Consider the following 26,608-nt stretch of genomic DNA (forward strand, 5'->3'; position numbering starts at 1 on the left):
CTCTTTATTCATTTTAGTGAGTTTACTAAAAAGATGAAGAGCAGCTCCAGTTTGGTCAGAATGCTGCAGTGAGAGACTCCCTGTTTTATTGGCTCCTCGCTGGTTGTCAGATGTAATATTTTCCTATCTTTTAACGGTTGAAATTTTAAGTCTTTACTGGATCTCAGATATCTATCCTCCTTTTTTGAACATACCCAATGATGTTCAGGTGCAAACCTTCTGTGTCCCAGTTAAAGACTAAAGGTGGTCTGAGAAACTCTGGCTGCTGGAACTGATAGCATCTTAAAATCAGCTCTCAAATCAGCTGTCAGGTTCCTGACTGCGGCATCATATTTAGCGAACAGAGAGTGGAAACATTCTTCTCATCTTCTTGGCAAGAAAGTGAATATTCATAATTCCCAAAACGTCAAACTATTCCTTAAGAAATGTGAACGTAACACCATACAAACCTTCCAAAAATAGCATTCCTGTGACATTCAAATGCTCAATGCAAAAACTTTGACCAAACAGGGAATTTTTCTGTGCTTGCGGGCAAAATTACTCCTTTTAATTATCCCTTTGAAAAGCTCTTAGAAGTCTATCTATCAAGTTTACTTTTATTTTACTTCAGCACATTTTATCTTCTCCTCTCCCTCACTTCCGTTAACACACACACACTCCATCTCCCTATTTTCGTCGGTCTCACCATCACAGAAAATTACAGTATCAGTATCAGCAAGCGCCACAGGGCGTCATCTTTAGACGTGGTCTGCTGATTACCACTGACAGGAGCTGATGTCTTAACCGTGTCTCCTTCTGTGTGTCCAGCCATGTTCACAGAGGTGCCTCATGACATGACTGCTCAGAGAGGTCAGGACGTGGAGATGGCCTGCTCCTTCAGAGGGGCTGGAAAGCCCTCGTATTCACTTGAGATCCAGTGGTGGTACATCAGGAACCATCTCGACTGGACGGACAGACAGCCCTGGACAACCAATGAAGTAGGTTTATGACAGGATTGCTTTCTGCTACATACCGGACTGGTTTACCAACATTTAATTGTACTTGCTTTTGGTTAGATTTAAAAATAAAGTACTTTAGATTATCTGCCAAAATTGTTGGTTTGTTTATAATCTTAAGGATTATTAGATTAGATTAGATTCAACTTTATTGTCATTACACCTGTACTGTACAAGGCAATAACATGCAGTTTGGCATCTAACCAGAAGTGCAATTAGTAGCAAGTGCAAAGATATAAAGTATGTACAGAATATACAGAGTGAGGATGTTTACAGATGCTAAATACAGATTAGTGCTATGAACATGTGTGCTAGTAAACATAATATATGGTTATATGGATGAATGAATGAATATAGACATGATATACAGGTTGTAAAATATAAATATATATGTACTGCTTGTGTTTCTTTCTCTATTGACATTGTTATCATGATTGATTTAAAAAAGTTGGCCAAAATTACAATAATAAGATTAATTTCTAATGACTGGGATTATACTTAAAAAGGTGTCTGTTTCGTATACAGCACCCATGTGGTTTCACATTTATACATTATATACAGGGTCCACAAAAAGTTAGGGATATTGGACTTTCAGGTGAAATTTATGGTGTATGTAAATGTAAAAAGTTAAAATGTTTAAATACCAATTCTAACTGATCCAGGAAATGTATTGGTGGTGGTTCATCCTGAAATAAAAAGCCGAATATCCCTAACTGTTTGTGAGTAGTGTACATTCATATTTTAAAGCTGCATCATTGATTCATGGCCACTAGGGGGCAGTAAATAATCAAAACATGCAGAATATTTCCACACCATTTCCCCGGTAAAGTGTTTGCTAACCTATTACAGAAGAAAACAGTTGCTTGCGTATCAATCGGCCACAAAATCAACTCCCATTTTAACTCAATCCAGAGAAATCCACTAGGTTTGGAAAGGCAAGCAGGAAGAATTGCAGGTTAATTAATCCAGCACACATAGTGTCATATAACCTGCAAGGATTAGTGTGGATTTATAGTTTTACACAGTAAACCCAGGTACATATATTCCCATTTTATGTTTATAATACCAATCAAACTGTAATCTAACTCTGATAATGAATTATTCAACATATTAATATTAAATCCTATCACTCTTTTGTTTTCTTTTTCTAGGTGGCTCCTGAGGAGGAGATGCCAAAGGATGCTACAAAGATAAGTGTGAGTTACCCACGGTCTGCCGACAGTCTCTGAGAGAAGCCTTGTGTTTGCCTTGGTGTTGTATGATGAAATGAGGCACAAAACCCTCATGAGTGCATTTAAATATCTCGTTCTGGATGATCTGCAGATGTTGTACTTAAGCTGTATTACACACAAGGATCTGATTTACACTTAGCGCAGCTCAGTGCAGGGAGCGCACCAGACGACACATCAGCGTGTTCACTTCATCCTTGATGGGCTTTCAGAATCACAGTGTCAGCCAAAGAGCAGGCGTCGCTGGTGCCCGCGGGTGGTTAAGCGCCCTCCTCAAGAGTGCACGGCCTGCACTGCATCATCTTCAGATTCTCATAAACGCCCCTGCATCTTTATAACTGCAACACCAAATCCAAACAACAAACAGTGAAGGTGACAGGCACGGAAGTCAGCAGAACTTTCTAAATCTCCTCTGGTATTCATAGACTTTTAGTTACTGATCCAGGTGAGCAGTTTCACACAGCAAGCAGGAGTAGTGACTCAGAATTTGAACTTTTTCCTTATAATTAACTGCAGCAGCGAGCAGAATGCAGGAACTGCTGCACACTACCTCCACATCTACTCATTCCTCTTGCTAAATCTCTCTCCATCAACTTTGCAATTAGAAAAACGTGCAACAAATCACGGCACATCACAGCACTGTGTGTAAAAGCGGCGATGTAAAACGGTATGTAAAGTTAAAAACATCAGATGTATATGTTTCTGCACACAAAGAACATGAGGCCTCAGTCTTTCCTCCCCAGAGGCTAGCTGCTGCTGATTCGCTGTAATGAAAGCACCAGCTGTGGTTTGGGTGACTGAGTGCGTGCATGTGTTTGTGTGGGTGCAGCCGAACACTGCAGGTTCTACAGCTGGAAAATCATTATGAGCTTTCTGTTTATAATGGATTTTGGCCCACATACAGTCAAGTCAAAACACGGTGGATGCTAACACATATTCAGGCACTGTGTTGTGCACGCAGGTACTGTCAGCCGCACAGATACCTCTACTGGCGTCACAGGGAGGAAGGCGGGTAATAAACAGTTGTATTTATATCTCGGTGCGTCACATCTCATGCTGTAACGAGAATCTCATCAGCCAGACAGCGCTGTTCTGAGAGCGTGCTAAGCTTTTACCTCCAAGATGTAGTCACACTTAAAAGTAAGGCCAGAGATGTAATTTATTAGCAGGACCTTTGTCTGTGAGTGTGTGAGTGGGAGTGATTGGCTGGTAGGAAGCACGGATGTGCAGTGTATCTAGGCTGCACTTCAGAAGTGATTTCAGCACCACATTTTTTTCTTTGTATCAGTCCATCATTTGATGTATCTAAATATATGCTAAGCTTATTTTCCATTCCACACAGTAAAGCCCAAGTTATGATAGACACCCATAAACCTTTAATATACGCACAGATAATCCCTGTAAAATTGTTCAGTGGGTGGCATTAATGACATTAATGGAAAGGTTTGACATTTTGGGAAACACACATTCGCTTTCTTGTGAGGGTTAGATGAGAAGACAGAGACAGGAGAAAATCCAGCTACCAGCATTTCTAATTTTTAGTAATTACATAACGGCAAGAGGAAGGAAGTCACTGCTCCCAGCCAGAAAGTAGTCATAAGTCGTAAGGGTTTTACTCATTTACTCCTGTCAGCGTCACGTTTACATTTAGCAAAATACGCTGCATAATTCTTTATTATTTTCTTATTTGTATGTTAAAATACAATATTTGTAGCATCAAGCTTTAGACTAACGTCTGCCATAAAGACAAAGACACGAAATAAGTTTATACGGTGACATGTTATTCCTGGTGGAGACTTTAGTTTCAGCCTGTAGGCGTGAGATAATTGTCAAGAATCTAATCACAACACAGATGTGAAATCATGTAATTTAGGCACAATAAAAATAAAGATCAGAGATTATGAGCGAACTAAAAAAAAAATGGCATCAAGTTTACAGCGACGGCTGATGTCTAATCTAAAATGAGTTTTTAATCTTGTACAAGAAAGACGGGCAACAAAAGGAGCCCCGATACGTACAACGATGTCCACAGCCGCTGCAAGTAGTCCTGTGGTAGCTGGTAGATGCACGTTTTGCTCACATTATCATACACCCAGTGTCGTTGCCAGACAGCTCGACTGACTGAGCATGTGTGAGATAGCAACAGTAAGTGTGTGTGGCGTAAAAACACTGCTCTCTTTTTTTTGTTTGTTTTGTGTATCTGCTGTGATGCTGCAGGTATTTAATTTTGAGGGCTCATCTTCAGCTAAACATACATATAAAGGGTAAGGACCATGAGGGGACAGGCTGGCGAAGAGAAGCTGATAGGCAGACGAGGAGACACACAGGAAGAGAGACTGGAGGAAGCTGTGAAGGAAGGAGTGGAAAGAAAACAAGAAATAAAGCAAACTGATAAAAATGATAGGACAAATCAGCAAAGCATTTGTCTTGCCATGTTTGTTCGTGAAGCACAGTGTTCAGTGTTACATCTGCTGTGTATGTACTTTGGAAGACCTGATCTAGATCTGACATAAACCTGATGACACATTCTGAAGAAAAACGTTGCATGCTCGCAATTAATTTCTCTCTCCTCTTTCTATTTCGTCTGCCCTTGCCAGGTCGTGAAGGTCGTAGGAAGCAACATCTCCCACAAACTCCGCCTCTCCCGGGTCAAGCCGTCTGACGAGGGCACCTATGAATGCCGCGTCATCGACTTCAGTGATGTTGCGGGTGCCCGACACCACCGCGTCAGAGCCTACCTGCAGGTGGTGCCGGAGGGTGACGTCCTCAGCAGTAACCACAACGACAACTTTGCGCCCCTGGACGATACTAAGGGAGGAGTGGTGTATGCCGAGGGGGACGATGTGGAGTCTCACGGCGGCACCAAAGAGCACGCTCACGGCCACCACCAGAGTCACGGGCACCACCAGGAGCACGGCAAGCGGCCTTCATCGCCAATCCACCACGGCCACAGCCACGGCGGCAACAGTCAGCAGCACAAGGCGGGCAGAGAGCTGAAGAAGAGGGACGTGGACAGTAACCACAGCCACAATGACTGCACCAATGAGCCCAGCTGTACGCTGTAGATGTCGGCTCATTACACCCGAGTGATAGATTACACAAGGATTGCATAACATGATGTGTGTCACAGCATAAAAAGCTATTCTTCCCACACAGTGCAAGCCTGCGCGCGAATCCGCAACACCTAGAAATGTACAGTATGGCTTCTTTATAGCATGGTGCTGTAAACTGTGCTGGGAATGTAGCTTTTTCTTGCTGTGCATGGGTCTGGGTTGGACTGCTCACCGTCTGTACGGCCTGGCCCCACAACATTCAGCAAGGGGGTGGGGGGGTGGGCTGACGTGTAGATCTAAACAGCTCCACTGTTTCTGTTCCCAGCTCCAACAAAAAAAAAAAAAAAAAAAAAAGACTCATCTTACTATTAGCCTATGTTCTGGTCCACTCTTGTACTTTAGATACTGTAAATGACACAACCCAGCTGTCACACTCATACTTCTTCCACTGCCTTACGCTCTCTCTCATTTGATACACCCTCAGAAAGAAAGTATAATATCATACCTTTTGTAACTGGGCCAATGCCCAGTAAAAGAAAATGTTCCTTTTACTCTGAGAGTGCACTGAATGAAACCGTCAGTAATTCTTGTCTAGTCTGACTCTTGAGCTTTTTACCTACAACGCTAGCCTCATTGCATCTTTTTGCATATTCAAATAATGTACATGAATATTGTACTAAATCTGTGCACACCTAAAAGTTGCTCTGTGTTTACTCGCAGGGAGAAAGAAATGTGATTTTTTTTTTTTTAGCAGAAACTCATCAAGGTCCCAGAGGACAAGGACAGATACAGCCTCAATTCATTTGACTTAGAGTAAACACTCTGGCAGTGGAGAAAGTGTGAGGTTTCTTCCACATTTGTGCTTGTGCACAGCCCTTTCGAGCTTATGAATTTGCAACGCAACAGGAAATATGATTTTTGTTAGCCCCTCGTGCCGCAGGCTTAATCCATTCGTGGCCGCTCAGGCTGACAGAAATCAATCAAGTTGTTCCACATGGACCCCACCTGTTTGGAAAGCCACGAAAAGATCAAAATCTGTGCCACTAAATTAAAAATCTGATTTGGCGTGCCTCTGAATCCAAGCGGTGACTACGAATCAATCAGTGGAAGGTGCAAGATACTTTTTTGGGTGGAGCAGTGCTGTATTCCTACCCCATCTTAGAGTCCCTTATTCCGATGCTCTGGCCCAGTGCTCATCAATCATTTAAAAAGCCTCAATCCTCTCCACTACAAGCCTCTAATCCACTCTGTATATATGACTGTATAATAAGAAATAAAGTGAGTGCATGTTCAGTAATTTTCTTAAAAACTTTTTCAACCAACCATACACAAAGACAGTGTGTTAGTTAGGGATATTTTTGTCATTTATTGGTTTGGTTCATTGAAAAAACAAAAGTCCATTCTGTTCTCTTTTTTTCTACTTTGGAAGTCCTGTCAAATAGAGCTCTCTTTTTCTTCCAAAGCAATTTTTTTTGTTGCTTTTCTGCTCTCCAGAAGTGCTGTACAGACAGATGAATGACACATTCTCTTCATAGCTGCTCAGAAAGGGGTTTCCCTAATGTATCTTAGTACTTAAGCAGTGTTACTTAAACTGTACTGTATGTGCAGGGCCGCTAACATGAGTGTTACCGTGTTTTAATGAGCTTGAACGTGGGATTCATTTCAGTTTGTAGTTTGGGACTTGCTCTGAAAAGGTTCCAGAGGGCCATTTTTACTTCTGCCAATCTTGTAACTTGATGATAACCTTGTTGCTTAGATTCCTGCGTGAAGCACAAGACAATACTTCACTCTGAAGGGATCAAATGGGACAAAGTGAATGTGGGAAACGTGCCGGATAAAGCCTTGAGCAGTGAGAGTGAGGAGTAACGGGAAAATTGGCTGTCCATACTGCCTGAAAATATAGTCTGTCTCAAGGCCATGAGGGGCTTCACTTCTCTCCTGTTAGAGGAAGCGCACGCTCCTGTGATTGTTGGCAGTCCCAGAAGGGGTGATCAGCGGGATTGTTTTGTTTGTTTTTTTCTCCAACAAGTAACTTTGATTTGATGTTTTGTAAAGAAGAGATCACTGTAAAAAAAAAGAAAAAAAAAAAGAAGAGGGATAATGTACATTTCTTCTAGAATGTCTGGTCTCACACTAAGTGTATGGCTTTATCAAATGAAATAAATTGTATATGAAACAACAGTGAATCTATGTTGACTTGATTTAGAGACGTGAAAAAGCAAAAGCCACAATAAGCTGCGTTAAGACTCTCTGGAAAAGTCATCTAAAGGGCTACTGTGGGTGTTGTGGCTTCGGCGTCAGATGGATTTAGCTGATCTGTGTGTGTGTGCATTAAGGAGAAACGATATTAGGCAGTTGCCTGTGTGTAATAGGTGCTGCCAAAACCCCCCTTCCATTGGTGCTGATGACTAATGGTGCTATTGTCAGCACTGGCAGCAGGATAAATAGCAACAGCACAGGATGAGATAAAGAGGCGCTGTGCTGCGCTCACTGCATTAAGCCAGGCCAGCTAAATACAAGACACGTGGCGATCTTGTTTCCCCACACTAGAAGGCATACATTCATTACGGAGCGATGAGGTGGGGAGGCTCCGGGTTCTCCCATCAGTGAGGTGAAGTGATAATGTAAAGGGCTTCCTGTTTCCCTCACTTAAACATCCCCAGAACCCTACAGGGCTCTGAGTGATAACAGGTACAATGATAGATTCGCCAGTATCCCTGTCATGAGGCGTTCAATTCCCCTGTAGTTACGCAACCCCCGTGCCCTGTTCCGTTTAAGCGGACACATTTGCTGTTATGTAATGTGGGTGGCGGGACAGCTCAGAGGTTATGTGGCTCGTGTTGTAAACAGTTTTCGAACAACACTGGAGCTCTATGGCACAGAAGAATAAGATATGTATAACTTTGGATGCACAGATAATAATCTGCCTGTTAATAGAACATACATTCATTGTTGGTTTTAATCGAGTCAAGGGATTTGTTGGCAAAATGAAAAATATAGAATATTTCCAACCTTATCCTGTGGTGAGCTTGAGCCTGCACCATCTATCTTGGACAAAAAATACCCACCTATGCATCAACTAGATCCACTTTTCATTAATTTTTCAATTAAAAAAAACAACATCGATCCAGAACCACAGATATCGTCCATTTTTATAAAAAGGAATGGCAAACATAACATTTGCATACAGTCAGTGCCTTTGCATGAAATGAAAATCATCAGCACTGTCACTGCATGTATCCTGCTGTAGAGTTCCTGGTTAGTCCACCTGCAGCGGGAGTAGAGATGAATCCTTGACATTTTCCCTTTATACCTTGCTGCTTATCAGACCTGTGTACGGCATGAAGGTTATCACTACCATGTCTGAAAGCTGCTCTTTGGAACAACTGTCAGATTCCCTTTCAGCTCACTGACTCGCTGGAGTCGGTGGTTCAATAAGCCGTCCATTTGAGCGATGAGTCGATCACATCCGTCACTGGCTCATTAGCTGAGCGGCTGGTTGATCGCCTCAGACACCGAGCCCAACTCCTCCCTAAGCAGTTTCAGCACGTTGTCCGAGTACTCGTCTCTCGGCCGACCCATTCCACTCAGCTGCACAGGCAGGAGGTCGGGGTGGGGCGGGATGTAGGAGGACGGGCAGTGCAGCTCATTTAGAGCGAACCAGAAGGCGTCCGGATCCACCTGGATTAAGTGTCGGAACACGCTGTGGAGAGGAGTGAAAGGTACATGTGAAGAGGATTAACTCCCCGCTGTATTTTGCAAAGGTGCATAATATCTATGGTGTGGAAGAACACCTTCCTGTAATCCGAACTGACAGACTGAGCAGAACACAGCAGATTCACTACAGTTTGACTATAAGCTCATTAACTCAACACCGCCTTTTACCTTCGGATTGTTTTTATTACCTCCACATGAAGAGATCCCTTAGAACAGGACCACAGTGTAAGAAGGACAGAACTCATCGTCCTTTCTAAGTTCAGCAGAGTTCAAGTAGGTAACCATCTTTTGTCACGGACTATGTTCCATTGCTGAGCTGCGGCGAACGGTAGGTCTGATATTGGGACACAGCACCAGCAATAAAACATACTTACATACTTTACTTGCATAAGCGAGACTTCTGAAACCTCAGATGAGCTTCAGTTCATTTTGAAATGTACATCTGCACAAAACAAGGACTGTGGATTTTAACTAATAATGTACATGTGGTATGCGAGCATTGAACCTACCCTTAAAGTAAAGGAACTCAATACTCAGAGTAGCCCTTTTCAAACTATTTTAACATTATGTTAATTATCTTATTTATCTTTTTATCATTGGTGGGTACCATGTGGAGTTTTTGACTACAAGCAGTGTTTTTTCCGAGTGGGTCCTTTTTTTGTATCGCATATGAGGACGCAATACACATTTGTGCCGCGGGTTTGGTATTTGATGGCTGGTGGTGGTCATACGCTGAAAATGTATGTAAACAGAGTTTTAGGAATTAAAACAGATTTAAAATGACACACACAGTATGTTTTGTTTAGAAATACCACATATACACACTGCTTTTGCTTCTTTTCTCCACAAGGCGCCTTTACAATGTAAGCTGCATTTGAAGTGTTGAAGCTGGACTGGTCGACAGTGAAGCTGATTTTAACGACTTCGTATATTGTTGGGCAATTTGTGATTGTCATAGTTTTATATGCAACATACATTCACTATATGTGAAATCATAGTGAGTAAAATAAAAGTAAAAAGTACAATATTAGCATGAATCATCTTCTACGCTGTAGTGTGCTGGGGCAGCAGGCTGAAGACAGCTGACGCCAACAGACTCAACAAGCTCATCAGGAGAGCTGGTTCTGTCCTGGGAGTCGAGTTGGAGTCTGTGGTGGAGGTGTCTGAGAGGAGGATGAAGAAGCTGCTCAGCATCATGGACAACACCTCCCACCCCCCTGCACGCCACACTGATAGCCTGTCAGAGCACCTTCAGTCGTCGACTCAGACCTCCAAGGTGCACCACAGAACGCCACAGGAGGTCTTTCCTACCTGTGGCTATTAGACTGTGTAACGCCTCCTCCACCAGCAGGAGGGACACGTAGCAGACTCATTCAGCAGAATCATGTGCAATAACCGTAAAGGTCATTCCCTTTCACTTTGTCTCCCGTTTTGCAGTTTGCACTTTGCACATATCTTATTTAATTGTTAAAGTATTCTATTCTGTATAGTTTCACTTACTTTGCACACTTCACCTCACACACTGTGACACTTTTCACAAATTTGTACTTTTCAATCTGTACTTTTTGTTTTAAAAAGGGACAGACTATTTAATTTAATTGTATTTTATTGTGTCTAAGTTTCTGTTCAATTTTGTATTTCAATATTTTGTATAGTTGTGACTTGACCTCTGTACTGCACTCTGGCACAACAATTTCCTCCGGGATAAATAAAGTCATTCTTATTCTTATTCTTATGAAAAGGAACGACTAAAGTCAATGACCTCAAAGACATTACAAAGTACTTAGTTAACTTTACTAAATCACTACAAGCTTACTTAAGGGCTCACCTTAGACTGGCTTCTTGCAGTCTGATGGGTTGTCTGCAGCTCAGGTAGGGCAGGCAGGCCTCACAAACAGCATCCAGGTCTGCCTCACCTGAGAAAACCAAAATGTAAATCACATGCTTATTCTTTTGCCTTGGCAGAAAAAAAAAGAATGATTTACATAGCATCAATTGATAGAGAAAAAAATCCGTGCAGCTTTTTTGTGCTGACAAAAATCTGAATAAAACTATAATCTGGAATCAAACGGCAAACATCAGTATCAGCTTCATACACTATGTCCTAAAAAAACCACTTGATCACAAACCAGAGGTTTAATCAGTTTCACGGCATACAGCTAAAAGCAGAGGAAGAGGGATAAAAGAGGAACAGAAGAAGATGAAAGGGGGAGAAAAAGAAATAGATCGTGCCTGGACTTTACCTTGTCTAACTCCTAATGAGCTGAGAGAAACTGCTGAGACGGCTGCGGAAAAATTTCACAGCAGGCTGTTTCCACATCTCTGGAATTCACACATCCACTCTTCCCCCTTTTGAAGAGTGGACGCATGTGAAAAGGCCCATTTCTTCTTCCTCTATCCTTCATCTTTTTTTCCCCCACTCTATCTTGCAGTTTTAAGTACGTTGACCCACCTGCATTCATTTTCTTTTCTCCCCTTCTCTAACCGCACCTTTCATAACCTTGCCAGCTCCCTCCACCCACTTGACTTCTTTCCACTCTTTCATCTCCTCTTCCGATCTCTCTCTCTCTCTCTCCATCTCTCCCAGCAGACATTTAGCGATTCCCTAAGCTGCAAACTGGGCTGCCTTTCAAGCCTCATTTCAAAACATGTCTCTCTTCCTCTCTGCTTACTCTATTTGCCAATTCAACCCACACTCGGCTTGAACCAGGCCTGCTCGCTGTGTGTCAAGAATAAAAGCAGCAGTGCACATTTCAGAGTTAAATGGGATTATTTAGCAACTGCCTTTATCCTTTTTCTTCCTCCTTTTCTGGTGCTGCACTCATAGCCCGTAGTCTTTTGTGGAATCGAGGTGCTTGGAGTAGAGAGGTAAGAAATACTTGAGAGGAGGGGGCCAGGTGCTGTTAGATTTTGTGTTAAATGAATAACAGGTTGGAATTGGAGCTGAAGCTAGCACTGGGGTTGAAATTTATTATTTGCTTCAGTCAATCTGTGTTTCTGTCTTTCTCTCTCTGTGACTGAGGCTTGGTAATTGGCTTGCTGCAGGCGTCCCAGAGGTAAGCTGTAGCCAAATCGGTATTCACACGAGTAAGGCTGCAGCCACTGACTGTCTCTCGCCTGCTCTTTCACATTCTGTCCATCTCCAACTCCAAATATCCTTCGATCTGATATGAAGGAGGACAGAGGAGTGCCAGAAAGAAAAATCAAGTATACGGATCTTAAAAGGACTCTTCCCTTTAATGTGACAGGGAAGATACATTTTTTTTTTACTTGGTTAGACTCCAGTCATGTGAGTGTTGTACATAAAACATTTGAAGTAAGCAAGTAATGTTGCCGCAGTTGCCTTTTTGTAGTCTCCAGTGGTCGTGCAATTGGGGAAGGTTGCTTTTCCACTTTTCAAAGCTGTACTTTGCTAGGCAACCTCTTTATGCACGACACACTAGCTGCATCAACTAAAATCACCAAATACAGTTACAAGAGAGGGAAAAAAAAAAAGAAAATCCCTCAATGACATCAGAAGATCATCCATTTTGCACACGTACGCATTAATTCAAGGCCTTTAGTGCCTTGAATGTCTGCACAGTAAAGTCCACACAGAACACTTTCTATTCTGTGGGTCTAGCTTTTGTTTAGATGGGCTGGACACACACACACACACACACACACACACACACACACACACACACACACACACACACACACACACACACACACACACACACACACACACACACACACACACACACACACACACACACACACACACACACACACACACACACACACACACACTCTTTATCTGGTGCCCTTGTACACCTGCACTGTTGATGCAAATATCAAATAAACCACTCATGTTTTAACTCAATGCATGAAAGCATGCAGACATGGTCAAGAGGTTCAGTTATTGTTCAGACCAAACATCGGAACGGGGAGGAAATGTGACTTTGAGCGTGAAATGACTGTTGGTGCCAGAAGGGGAGGTTTGAGAGTCTCAGAAAGTGCTTGGATTTTCACGCACATGATTTTCAAGATTTTATAGAGAAAAAAACCCCCAAAAAAACGTCTTAAGGGCCAGTTAGATGCCTTGAACAGAAAGGAGGGTGACAGGGACTCAAATAAGCACACTTTGCAACAGTGATACGCAGAAAAGCGTCTCTGAATGCTGGGCTTTGAGGTAGACATGCTACAGCATGCTACAGGACCGCACCGGGTACCACTCCTGCCAGCTAAGAGCAGGAAACTGAGGATGCAGTGGGCACAGAAAGACCAAAACGGTACAGTGGTGGATATCTGTTGCCACATGCAGATGATAAGAGCAGAGCTTGGCATAAAGAACATGAACCCACGGATCGACCCTGCCTCGAGTCAAAAGTTCGGGTTGCTGGTGGCCGTTATACTAATTGAGCACGGTTTAAATGCTACAGCCTACGCAAGTTTTCCAGCTTACCAACGCGAATCCCTTTGTGGCTACAGTTTAACCCAATGGCTACTTCTGGCATGATCACGCACTGTGTCACTAAAACGCATGTGATCTCCAGCTGCTCCCACCAACATGACAATGAGGTCAGTGTACTCTAACGGCCTCCACAGTCACCACACATCAATCCAAACGAGCACCTTTGGGATGTGGTGGAAAAGGAGATTTGATGCATGAATCTACGGCTGACAAATCTACACCAACTGCACCATGCTGCAGTATCATCAATTGCCTGAACAGATGATGCTGCCTGCAATGTTACAGACCTGTGTAATCATCCGCCTGCTTGTGTTTTCAGCCTTTTCTGACTCAAATGCATTAAATCAGATGGAATACTTAGATAGAAGAAATATTTTCTTCGGTGTTGAAGAAAATGAATGGCTAAGTGGGACCAAAACCTTAACGCATCATGACTGATGCGCATTTTCACTCCCTCACTCAAATCTGGTTTACTGATAGAACAGGCACAGAAAACAGGAGCTACTAATGCAGGAGCTTACAGCTCTTTGCTATAACTTTCTACTGTGAGCCATATTTTCATTGTATAGTGACATTATATATGCCTAATGTGTTATTTCATTTATTTTCATGTTAAAACTCACAGCTACAATGTAAGATTTAGAGCTGAGTTTGAATCCACAATCATATATTTTGAAGCGTTTCTTGTTTCTTTTACACTTTGAGGTAAAATATTTCTTATCTTGTGTGAGTTACAATAGCTACAAAAAAACATCTCTTGGAGAAGTAGAAAGCATTACTTCAGTGATGATTGTCCGACTCTGATTTTGTTTGAAATACTGTGTTAATATCAAAGCCAAGAGCCCAGAAGTGGGAGCTGGATGTATCATTACATCCCTAATGGAGTAACTGTGGCTGCAGAGCCTGGAAGAGAAAAAAGTGCAACCAAGGGTAGTGTGTGTAAAAAAAAAACAAAGAAAGGCAGGAATTTATCAACACCAATATCCAGAGCTGCTGTTGTGACTGATAGACACTAAATCGACAGCATTAAAATGTGAGGGTATATAAGAACAGAATCTGGCATGTTTTCCTTTCTAAACTACAGTTTTCAAATCAGATTTCTCTTTCTAAATTTTTTTCCTCATTCATGCCCAATTTGAAATTCCCCATGCACTGCAGGCCTGTCACTACTAACTCTGCTGTTACCGCTGCAGACAGCCTGCTACCTCTGTGACACATGGTGTCACCAACTTTTCCTCTCAGCCTGTTATGAGATTCACCAAGAGGGTGTAACACGTCTGAGTTCACACCATCACCTAGTCCCACACCCCGCTGTGCAGGTGTCCAGACGGGAGATACCACAACTCGAAACCAGATCCCAGGTCTTAGTGGTGGTGTCTGGAAACATAACCTTTGGCCCACCCCCTGAAATTATAGAATCTGGTTTTTCTTTTTTAAGCTACAACAACTAAAATAATGAGCTCTATGAATCTGAGCTGTTCTTAAAACTCTGTGTACTGAGGACTGAACTGCTGCTACACCCACACCAGCCAGTTCTTGCAAAATCGACTGTCCTTGAGAAGCAGAAGTGATGATGATTACCACCTAATGAATAAAGATAAATAAAGATCTCCTGTAATTCTTATCACTGATTGCATTCGCCACTTCTTACTGTACGTGATGAGCACGTTATTTTCACGAGTAACCACTTACCCACTCAAACTCAAGGCGAAGACAACAGAATAGACAGAACAGAGAAGACAATAGAGAAGTTCCACACTGCAATGACATGCACTTGGTTCCACTAAAAGATCTGAGCTTCCACCAAAAGTGTTGGAAAACTGGAGCAACCTGAAGCCAGTATACCTGCGACAGGGACATCACAGCTTAATGAACATAACGACTAATGAAAAATTAGACAAGCAGCTCATAATTACATCATTGGTAACCCACTGGCGCCGAGCCCCCAGGCCCCTTTGGATGAACAATTTTCAGTTATGGTACTGGAGCTATGCCGAGCACAAAATACACAGCTCTAAAAACACATTACATTTCTGAGCTGTTCAAGTAAACATACTTCTTTTCCTGTAGCCTCTTGATTTGCTGATTGCTGCGCAGATTCAACAACCTCTCTTGCTTGATTGTGGTGAAATGGAGCTTGAGGGAGAACAGTTGCTTACAGCATTTACTGTGCGTGCAATTAAGGATTCAGTAGCATCCTGTTGGCTCAGTGGGCTGTGGTCTATATATCCAAAGTCTTCTGTGAATTACGTCGAATCAAGCACTGCCTTGATGCGTTATTAGTCATGATGTTCCATTGAATCTTGTGTAATTTTATGTATCAGTGGAAATGGTGTGTGTAATTGGGTTGGGGTGTTCAGGAATGTCGACTGTGCTGTCAACAAATAAAGGCAAAAAAATCTGAAAGGGTGCGGACTCATCAAGACACACAAAAAGAAACTTTACGTGTTGTTGACAGTATCGATAAATAGATGTACTGGGTGTCTTCACAATCAGGATGCAACACTAGATCACGGTCGCCCCTGCCTGGTTTTTACTCTTATACAACACTGCCCTCTGGTGGTGAAATAAGTCACTGTGAGCTTTTCTCTGAGGGCAATCTAACGGATATCTGCATGTGTGTGTGTGTGTGTGTGTGTGTGTGTGTGTGTGTGTGTGTGTGTGTGTGTGTGTGTGTGTGTCAGCATCTTTGACGGTGTCTTGGAAATGAAGTGATGCTATTGGTTGGAGGCAGAAAAATCTATCAAGCCTTCGATATAAAAATCGACAAAACTAAGACTACATTTTAACGAAACAACCTGTAGATGAATCATAAATGTAAAAATTAAACTATTTGGGGTTTTTATACGACGTTATGAGCTGGAACGATTTCCAGCCGAACAACAGCTACAGTGACGTGTGTGGTGTCCTGAGGTTGCCAGATTTGGTACCACGTTGCCTGCCTTTTTGCTTTTCAGTTCATGCATGGGTTCAACAAACAGGATTTTGGGGCCGTTAAGACTATGTGTAGATCTTTTTTCTCACTGTAAAAAAGCAAATGTGTCTGCAAAACATTGAACTATTCCTTTAACGCAGGGGTATAAAAGTCATTTCTACATGAGGACACAGCCCAAATACCTCATGTAAAACATACTGTGCTGCCGATGGTGACATTTTGAAATAATACTGCCATTAGCAGGAGATTTGAATGAGTAAATTAGTGGTTCATGTCTTGTTGATGGGTGGACTTTGAGCACAGTTTCACGCTGGCTATTCATCAGAGCTCTCATTATACAACACGTTTAGGTAAATATTTGTAATGAAGTGTGTTCTTGCTTGAATGGCCGTCATGTCGAACCAACCTTCATTAAGAAATCTGCCAGAGGGGCTACGATAAGCCACAGCCAGTTGCTCTTTTTGTGTTTGTGTGATGTGTTTTTTCTATTGTCTCACCCAGGTCCAGCCTCTGACACAGTGAGCCCAGCCCCTGCAGAACAGCCAGCTGCAGTTTGTAGGCCAGGGTGTGTGTGTAGATGGGTCCGGCCTTGCAGCTGATCGGAGCCTGTCGAGCCAGCGAGGAGCTCAACTTGGGCAGAACCTCTTTAGAAACCCTCCTCCTCAGGAAGTCCCCACAAGTTTCACCCAGCGTACACAGCACCTGGTGGAGAGACTCAGCATGTAATGTACATACACAGCAAGTTGTCAACATGGAATAAAAAGTCCCTGTGATGTATCCTGCATTCAAAAAAATGACTTTGCATTATCCCCTTGTTGAAACATAGTACTTACAAAACCTGGACGTACCCAAAAAATCGTAACGCTGATTGTCAGCAGTAGTGCTGAGTGACTAAACCACCATTTATGAACAAGCTCGATCGGATTTTGTCAATTCATCAAAAAAAAAAGATGTGAATATCGTCCAGCTATAGACGGGTTAGTTGATATGTTGAATAAACAGACAGAAATGATCACAAAAAACTGTGATCTTCATTCATCAGGGAACAAGACAGAAGGCCATCGTCATCTTCTCATCCTGAGCCTCTGAAATAGTTTGAAAAGCCAGTTCGGGGAAGACAATTCACATTAATTTTATTTGAATCAGGAATTTACTCAAAATTGGTAACAATCAGATGGTAACAACATAATACAACATTATATCAAACACTGATTTAATAAACCTTTAATGTACTTCTTCACCAAGTCAAGCTGCCGAACTTATTAAATGATCCACCAACACATTAAATGAAATCAATTCAGGAGAGTGTAAATGAAAAGACAGACTTGTTTTACGTACCCTGAAGGCTCTGAGAACTGCTAAAGGGTCATCAGCAGTGAGTCTCTGTAGGAGGGGGGGCCAGCAGCGATGGGCCATAGGCAGCAATTCGTTTTCCTTCTCACTCAGCACACACACGCATAGCTTGAGCACGTCCAGTACCTAAGGACAAAGACATGCACACAGTATAATAGACTGTAGAACTTTAGTGCATCCACAACACATACATGTGTATAGGTAGATTATAGGACCTCTGTAGACCATATTGGAGGTCCAAAGCTCCTGGGTGACAATGTTTATGAACTGTCTGTTTCAGCAGGCCTGTAAAGAGGTTTGCTTAGTTTCTCAGTGTGAAGTGATTGTTTCATCACCGATACATCTGAGTTTTTAGCCTTGCCGGTGAAGTGGCTCTGCAGGTGGCAAAGTCAGACATTTGTGATCTTCGCTCCCCCACTACGGACTGTACCTTGAGTCGAAGCCTCAGACTGGGATCAGACAGAAGATGAATGCATCGCTCCATAACGTCTTTAGTGATGCTGAGGTGGGAGGGAAGCTCTGCTTTCACATCAGGATCCCCAGTATCTTCAACGTCCTCACACTCCATGGGAGGAGGGACTGCTGGAGAGACAGCGATGGTCAGATGGATGATGTATGACTGATCTACTCGGCAAACACCCAATATTTGTGTTTGTTATTGGCGCTTACATTTCATACTTTTGTTATTCAAACTGTATTTTCTGTCAAAACAACCCACTCTCCCTGCTGATACGTTCCATCTGATATAACCTCTGCAACACCATGAAACCTACACTACAATGAAATATAATTTCCTTTTTTTGACCTCACACAGATACCATATTGTATTACCAAGATCTTCGGTGTCCTCCTCCTCTATTCCAATGCCCTCTGCCAGCTCTTTCTGTTTGCGATGATCCAGCAGAAACTGGCGGATATTAAGGACTTCTTTGTTAAGGCAGGTCTGCTTGGGTCTGGCAGACTCGCTGGTTCCTCTGCGACTGGAGGGAAACCACCTCGCTAAAAGAATAAGACCAACACAAACAGTGTGGATTAGAGACACAGTGAGGTGTGTGAAGTTGTCAGTTTCAGGACTGTGACACTTTCCAAGGATATTCTGTCTTTGGGTTTTCTAGCACAGAAACACCTAAAGGAGCTGCAGAATTGGGCCTCAACTTTCAGTGGTCACTTCCCCTGGTAAAATGCAATACTACTCTCCAGTTAATAACACCTTGTGCATCAATATTCATAGCCTTAACCTGGAAACTGAATCATTCTGTTCTATAAGGATGAAAAGCCTCAGAAACAATATTAAAACCATCAAGGGATACTTAGACTAAAAGTCCATTTAATTATCCTTAAATGCTTTGAATATAACAGAGCTAAAAGCTTAAGCAAAGTGCGGTAAAGAGTGGGATTCTATGGTGCAGTATGGTACGGGTGTATGGCAGAATCACAAAAGCAATATACTCATTCTGTCCCTTGTGCCGTCTCACCCTCACCATATGTGATAAATGAGTTGACATCCCTTTTGAAATCTCACCCAGTGCCTTCATGAGCGCGTGCAGCACGGAGCAGAAAAGAGCAGCTGTGTGGTCGTAGCTGAGATCCAGAGCCATCAGCACATCCTGAACGATGTCCCCGACCAGAGGCAGCAGGCTGCAGTCAGAGTGAGTTAACATCACTGTCAACACCCGCGGAGCCTGGCCAGCAAGACAGGAATATGATGAAATACATATTCAGGGCCCAGCAAACCCATGTAAGCACATTCAACAGAGGAGCGGACCCACGACTTGGATTGGAGTCAAACTTCAGTCATGAATGTGACGACTTTAAACTTGACTTCTTGAAATTAGACTCAGAAAAACAAAGTAGACTCAACTCTAACTTTAACACCAATGCCTCGTGACCTCACTCTGGACGGAAATGAGTACCGAAGCCCAAAGGTTTGAAAATTTGTTGATCAAATCGTAATTTTTCCTGACAACAGACGACAATCAGTCTTAAAACGAGCAATCAGATTGAGCTAAAAAAAAGGCAAAGGTGCTTCAGCAGTGCAGAGGAGCAGACAGACAACAGATGATACTTCTGATTACTTCACGCAGATGTAGATGATCTGTTATGGTCGAACTATAACTATAACGTAAACAGCCTTATATTTGGTAAAAGGTTTATCATGTCAAGTATAAGACAAGCACAGGACTTGAAGTTAAGTTGGGACAGGCTGGTCTCTACTTGGTACTTAACTCTAGTCAGAACTCAAGACTGCAAACTTACGTCTCATCCCTGAGTGCTTCATGAATGTGGGTGTGATTTCATAAACTGCTACTGCTCTTAGTTTCACTGTGTTTATTGTTAGCGCCTATTATGCCAATTTATTGATTTGGAGAGGTCCAATGGTTCTTTAGTCTCTTCAATCTCCAAGATTCTGATGAACAGCCAATTAACTGTGGCTGGGTGGAGCAAAAATCCAAATATTCTCTGGCAAACATTAGGATGTGCTTCTCTTTTCTGTTTAGTAAGTGAAATATTTTTGTATTTTGAACTTCTAATCAGACAAAATAAGTAATTCGAAGACACTGTGGGCTCTGACTGACTGAAATGAATGAATTCCTCTTCCTGCACACAACACTTGCTTTCTAAAATCCTCCTAAAATAATGTGAACTTATCTTTCCTCATTTTCCAATGTAACTGTGCACCCCTGTGTCAGTTTCACCTGTGGATGCTGGCTGAGCCTCTGTAGGTTAAGTGATATGTCATTGAGCAGGTAGTCTGAGTTCTCATTGATCAGCTCCTTCAGAGAGGGGTAGCCACAGGCCCTACTGATGTCCCACATGGAGCCCAGCGCCGCCTGGCTGACCAGCAGCGTCTCCTCCCCGGCTTTCTCCAGTATGGGGTACAGTGACGTCATCAGCAAGGGGCGAAAGTCATGCCCCAGGGCCTGAGCGAAGCAGGCGAGGCCCTCGAGTTGGATACACAGCTGCCAGATGTTGCTGTTGAGCTGGCGGATTGTGGACGATGCGAGAGACGTGGACGCAAATGGAGAAGGAGTCACTGGGAGATAGTCCGCATTGGTGTCGCTCACATTGCTGGTGGATATGGAGAGGAGTCTGGATGGGCTGAGCAGCTACAGAAAGACACAAACCACTAATGCCATGAGCATGCATCATACATTTTCTTTTACATTTGAATAGTGTTTCATTTTGTAGCGATAAAAAAGGTCAATATAAAGATAACAAATCTATATTGTAAGACACACTGTCATGTTTACTTTCACAATGCAGGTCTACCAACTAAAACACTGTCACTGCTTTTACGAGTACTCCTACTTTAGGTTAAACAGTTTCGAAGATAATGTTTCCCATTTCTTGTGTAATGCAGTTTGCTAACCGTAAGGCGAGGGACAAGAAATGGGAGGAAAGTACAGAAGAAAAGAAACGTGGATGTAAAGATTGGATGTTTTAAAGCCATCCATAACTTGGCCCCGCAAATGCTTTATGAGGACGGAAATGCATTTAACATGAAGAATGCGCAATAATGTTTGGTGAGAAACTGTGAAAGTATAAAAATTAAATTTCACAATAAAAACTTCATAGGGTGCCTTTGATTTTATAAAAAAGTCTCTACGGGGTACCTTAATTTGAAAAGAACACAGCGGATGGCGGAATCAAAGCAATGTCACCACATTCAAATATTATAATTAATACATTATAAAAGCATTTCACACCAAAGCGACAAAATGATAAAATACTATTTATGACTTTCCTGTCAACAATGGATGTGGCTCACACCAGCCATCAGTAACCAGCTGTTAACCTGCAGCATCAGGACTAGTGGAACGGTGTTGGCCCCGCTGTCAACACTGACGTCTGCATACACAACTGACAGTGTGTAGCTGTTGTTTAGATGTTTAGATCTATTCCATTTTCCATTTATGAATGTAATTAGATTGATATGAGCGAGGATCCCACCACAGCCTCTACAGCGACCAAACCTTCCCTCTTCCCTCTCTATTCCTGTGCTTAGGATCATCTTCATCTGACGATTTGCCTCCGTGGGCATGCGTTTTAGCTGGCCAAGAGAAACTGCAAATTCATCTACAAACTAACACCATGCTGGCAATGTTTTCAGTTCTCTGTTGGTTGGAGGCACTGAGATATTTTCTCTGCCTGTCGGCTCGATAATCCAGCCTTGGAAGTTCAGAGCAGTTACTTGAAACCCTGGAGCATTTCTCCCTTCTGCTCAGTCTGCTCAGGCATAAGAGCACAAAGCGATTTGTCCAAGGACATATTGTGAGCGTGGTGTGCATATCTGTCCGAGAACAATCCACAGTGCTTTGTTTGTAGGGAAGTGATCTGACCATGAAAAAGTTAAATGCAGAAAGAAATGGGCAGAGCACGGACTAATATCACACTTAACATACTATCACACACGAAATATTCACCGAATACAAACTGAAAAATAAATCACTGAAACCAAATCGTATCACTTCCTCACTCAAAATATTATATTACCAAAATATAAATATTACCATGAAGAGTGGGATCATCTGTTACATGTGATAAATCTTTTTACTCTTTACTAATCAGGAAAGTCCAGTCAGTCCAAAAAGTATTTTTTTCCCAAAATGTTGAACTATTCCTTTAATTCTACGATGAACTGGCAGATAAATCATTAGTAAAATTTTTTTTTTAGGTAAATCAAAACTTTGTCCTGATTCAGGACAAAATCTCAAAGCTGCTGGACTGAAACTATCCTCACCTGCTCATCCTGTTGGTCTCTGTCCGTCTCCTCACTGACAGTAATCAGGTGCCAGTTCTTCAGACTGGTATATTCCTCCATGACAGACACCACTGCCTCTTTAAGGTCTTCCTGGGTGGCAAAGTGTCCCCGAATTTGACTCTCCGAACTCTCTGCTGCCACAGCTATGCCAGCGGCACCTCTGATGATCTCATTTAGCACCATTGCAGCCTGCTTTCTGTATGCCGAAGACTGTCGGTACAGATCAAGGAAGTGATCGGTCAGCAGGTAAATGTTGCCATAGTAACCTAAAGATAGGAATGGGGAGGAGAGCTGTCAAACTAAATGCCAAATGTAAACACACGGGTACAAAATGTAGCCACTTTTATGTATTCCTTTAAAATAAATATGGCACATAAAGTCCTATTATGTATGCCAACAGATATGAAATGTGCTGAGCATCATTTTGACACAGCCTGTCCCTTAAGTTCCTCTCAAACAGCACTCTTACCTAATGTTCGACAGATCTCCATGAGCACACAGAAGATCTTCTCATCTGTGAAGTAGAGGAAATGCTTCCTCTGTATGTGAGCACTGTGGGATTCACGTGAGCCTGAGTTTGTCTCTATGGTAGCAGCGTAACTCCTTTCCTCCACAATGCGAACGTCCATCACATCCAGCTCCAGCACCTGTAAACACACACAGAAGCACAGAACAATTTGTGATTCCATTTGTGAAGATCAGCTTCGGTTAAAGTTTGCTGCCAAGATAGAGGAAGGAAGGCAAAGTCAGACTACATAAGCTTGCCTTGTGTTCCCACAGTAAATATAACAACTTTGTCTTTGTCATGTCTTTGATATTTTCATCAAACCAAGACAGGAGCATTTAGCTCAGTTTGTCAACTATTAAAATGTTTAAATACAGTATGATGTGAATAAATGTTACATTCTATAATAATACATACAATATCACATATAAAGGTGTTTTAAGTGTGCTTGCATAAACAAGACATAAAGGCCACACTGGCAGTAACAGGTCATAATGCAGCAGTGTTGTGTGTGTGTGTGTGCGTTGCCATCCTGATGTGGCCATGTTTTCTAGTTATTCTCCCCTTTATCTGGAGAGTCTCTGCATGCACACTATATTGTGCTAATACCCTTGCTGATATAAACAGAAAAGCTACAAGAGAACATAATACATGTTACTATATATATATATATATATATATATATATATATATATATATATATAATAACACTGTAGGTTTAGCTCAGAGTACTGGGCACTGTCAGATGTGTCATAACTCACTATAGGATACCATTTTTAATGGTTTAATATTATTAAAAGCCTCAAATGAGTTTCCCAACTACTAACTGATCTCATTTTTCTTTTTACAAATCTCCTGCTGCCTTCAGGAAAAATGTAAAAAGTATACTATTAGGCTTTTTATTTTTATGCACATTGCTTTGGTTAAATACGTCAGTGGACTCTCAGAAACTCTAGCTAAATATTTGTTTGCCTTGAGGCAAATGGTTCCGTGGTGAATAGAGGTTTTACAGCTAAATTAATTATTAAACTATTGAAGATATATATATATCGACTGAGATGGGCTGTGCAGGGATTTCCTTTTATTTCAGTATAAATTACCTGCATCAAGGCTTTGGAAATCCTCTCGAGATGTGCAGCTGAGTTTAGCACCACAGACACTAGTGGTCCCAGGACTTTTAAATAACCCAGAAACACATTGAGGACAAACAGCTTCTTCTGGTCGTCAGACGTCCTCATCAGTCTGGGCAGGGAGGTGGCCAAAGAGTGGAGATTCTCTGAAAGCACGTCAGTGAAGCTCTGAGTGCTGCTGCTTTTACCGGTAATATCACTGCTGCTGCTGCAGCTCTGATTCCTCTGTGACACCTCCCTGAGAGCGACCTCACACCTACAGGAGAGAGGTGTCATTAAACACCTTGTATTCAAGGATTCTGAGCTTTATTCATTTTCCCTCACAAAAATATCCCATCAAATCAAACCTCTTTCTGACTCTGGGCTCCTGGTCATTAACTGCTCCCACCAGTGCTTCCAGCAGCGGCCCCACACACTCTCCCAGTGATTGGCTACACCGGGCCAGCAGGTGGTCATCCAGCGCCACCATCTCTAGCCTAACCCTCCAGTGCTGGTGAGCCGATGTGCAGGAGATGATTTTCTTCAGGAGCAAACACAATTTTCCCGCGGAGCTCTTCACCCAGTCTTGTGTCCGAGGGACCACCAGCTGTCCGATCCTCCCCAGGTCTGGTGAAGGAGTCTTCTGGGGCTCGCTGGTCTGAAGCTGGGCATCTTCCATGACAAGCCCTACAGTCCTGGACCAAACCTGGGTGACAATATGAGTGAAAAAAATTAATGTGTGGCATTAACAAATCAATGCATTGCATTTGTGCACTGATATAATCTCTTTTTTTTTGGTCCAAACAAGAGTTTTTCATTTTGCTCTTTAACATATTGCTAGTTTAGCGTCACCTTGCACACATGCACGCATTTATGAAGCTGAAAAATAATAATGGATGATCAATAGTTGCAAGTTAATTTTATGACAATAGAGTTAATCAAGGGATTTGGTACCTTGATGGCGCTGACTGTGACTGCATGGCCTTGTCTCAGATCTCCTGTAATGATCCTGGCTACAGCCATAGTGATCCCGGGTAGGAATGAAGCCATGGTGCTGCCTATAGCGTATCTCTCCTCTGAGGATGGGACTACATGTTCCTGAGTGCAGTCACACTGCAGAGTCAAAGCCTGGAGGCACTTCAGCGCTGCTGCCTGCACATCTCGAGATTTCCCCTTCTCTCCTAAGGCCAGCAGCAATGATACAGCAGCTCCCAGTCCCGGCAGCATGATGGGTTCAAAGAGTTTGAAGACTATATCACCATAAGCAGCGTGAAGCAGTGCATCCAGGCACCTCAGCACAGCCAACTGCAGCTCCTCTGATGAGTCTGCAGGTTTTCCAGGATCAGCTGGAGAGCACAGGCAGAGGCAAAGCTCTGAGAAGACATCATGGAGGGTCTCCCAGCTCTGGACGCAGGTGTTCTCCAGGACGTGGCTCATGGCCTCAGCCACAGCCTGCACCAGTTTGTCCTTCCTGGGCCCGGGGACTTTAAGGACGAAGCGAAGAGGGAAGAGTACGTACTCTTGGAGCTGCTGCAGTGTGGCATCATTGACTTCTTTCAACTGAGCGCTTAGTGTCTCCACGTTGGTCACAGTGGGCTGTCGGGTGAGCAGGACGCAGGCCGGACGCAGGTAGGCGAACGCGATCTTTGGATCACTGATCTGAGCCATGATGGGAGGCATGACAGCAGGCGTCACTTTAAGGAGGGGTTGTGGAAAGAGAAATGTGGAATGCAAGAATTAGACAAAGAAAACATGTGAGATTTTAAGTACCGTAGGAAGAAAGTCAAATTCACATAGTCTGTAATGACCACCTGTCGTGTTGGCTGGAGACTTTCGAGATGGTGTTTAAAACCATTATCTTTTCCACCTCTGGCTGTTTTGGAAAGTGTGATGAGTAATTTTCTGAACCACTGGAATTACAATCATTCAACACTGGCACTGAAAATATAACCTACTAACTCTCAGCTGTACTACAAAACGTGATTGCATGTCAAATAATAAATTGGTCAGACGGACAATCAAATGAAAATGTGTATAATTTTTGAATGGAGCCTGTGGCCATCACTCACTAGTGAGGTTGACAGAATATGTCCAGAACACTTTACTGAACTGGATCCCCGTATTATCGGTGGTAATGATAGTTGTGGTTCTAGTGATGCTTTGGACTGCCTGACAGACTGCCTGACAGACTGCCTTGACAGACTGCCTTGACATTCCGGATGTAGCTTTGTTGTACCAAACAATATCAAGTTAACTCATTATTATAAACTAAAGCCCACGGTGACAAACTTTATCTGGCTTAGGAAAGAGATGCAGAACAACAAGCAGTAACAGCAGGACCTCCATCACAGTACAGTAAGCAGCCAGCAGCCAGCAGCCAGCAAGCTGCTGAAGCTGCACTACGGTACCAGCGTCAAAAACAGGCAGCCTACCTTCACGTTAGTAGCACTAAGTCCATAGAAGATGATCTATTTGGCGAAAAAGGCAATTATTA

General features: G+C 42.7%; 2 protein-coding genes across 3 annotated transcripts in view; one reads left to right on the forward strand and one right to left on the reverse strand.

Moving 5' to 3' along the window:
* Nucleotides 1-5,416, forward strand: part of LOC139210273 (V-set and transmembrane domain-containing protein 2-like protein) — a 44,135-nt gene extending 38,719 nt beyond the window's left edge. The window contains exons 2-4 of the mRNA XM_070840288.1: nt 808-977; nt 2,147-2,191; nt 4,822-5,416. Coding sequence (XP_070696389.1) covers nt 808-977; nt 2,147-2,191; nt 4,822-5,289 — 683 coding nt within the window. The 3' untranslated portion in view covers nt 5,290-5,416. The remainder of the gene's footprint in view (nt 1-807; nt 978-2,146; nt 2,192-4,821) is intronic.
* A 3,011-nt stretch (nt 5,417-8,427) lies between these two features.
* On the reverse strand, nt 8,428-25,805 carry tti1 (TELO2 interacting protein 1). 2 transcript variants are annotated; one of them, XM_070839580.1, is made up of 13 exons: nt 25,069-25,805; nt 24,483-24,820; nt 24,106-24,391; nt 22,970-23,147; nt 22,480-22,766; nt 20,435-20,845; nt 19,261-19,420; nt 18,570-18,737; nt 18,169-18,317; nt 17,724-17,864; nt 16,883-17,087; nt 10,823-10,910; nt 8,428-8,980 (listed from the first exon to the last, which is right to left on the reverse strand). In XM_070839580.1, the coding sequence occupies exons 1-13, from the start codon at nt 25,792-25,794 to the stop codon at nt 8,761-8,763; spliced, it is 3,357 nt and encodes a 1,118-aa protein (XP_070695681.1). In that variant the 5' UTR covers nt 25,795-25,805; the 3' UTR covers nt 8,428-8,760. The 2 variants fall into 2 exon arrangements, with proteins under 2 accessions (XP_070695681.1, XP_070695680.1); XM_070839579.1 differs by having other exon boundaries at nt 18,169-18,320.
* Nucleotides 25,806-26,608: the final 803 nt, after the last annotated feature.

This window comes from Pempheris klunzingeri, chromosome 11, assembly GCF_042242105.1.
Source record: "Pempheris klunzingeri isolate RE-2024b chromosome 11, fPemKlu1.hap1, whole genome shotgun sequence".
Taxonomy (NCBI): domain Eukaryota; kingdom Metazoa; phylum Chordata; class Actinopteri; order Acropomatiformes; family Pempheridae; genus Pempheris; species Pempheris klunzingeri.

What these genes read in the sequence shown, in the direction of transcription:
- tti1 (XM_070839579.1), bottom strand. Translation starts at nt 25,794, where the DNA reads ATGCCTCCCATCATGGCTCAGATCAGTGATCCAAAGATCGCGTTCGCC. An exon ending in TCACAGTCAGCGCCATCAAG is followed by an intron (nt 24,821 to 25,068) that starts GTACCAAATCCC and finishes ATTGTCACCCAG; the next exon opens with GTTTGGTCCAGGACTGTAGG. An exon ending in GAGACCAACAGGATGAGCAG is followed by an intron (nt 20,846 to 22,479) that starts GTGAGGATAGTT and finishes GTCTTTCTGTAG; the next exon opens with CTGCTCAGCCCATCCAGACT.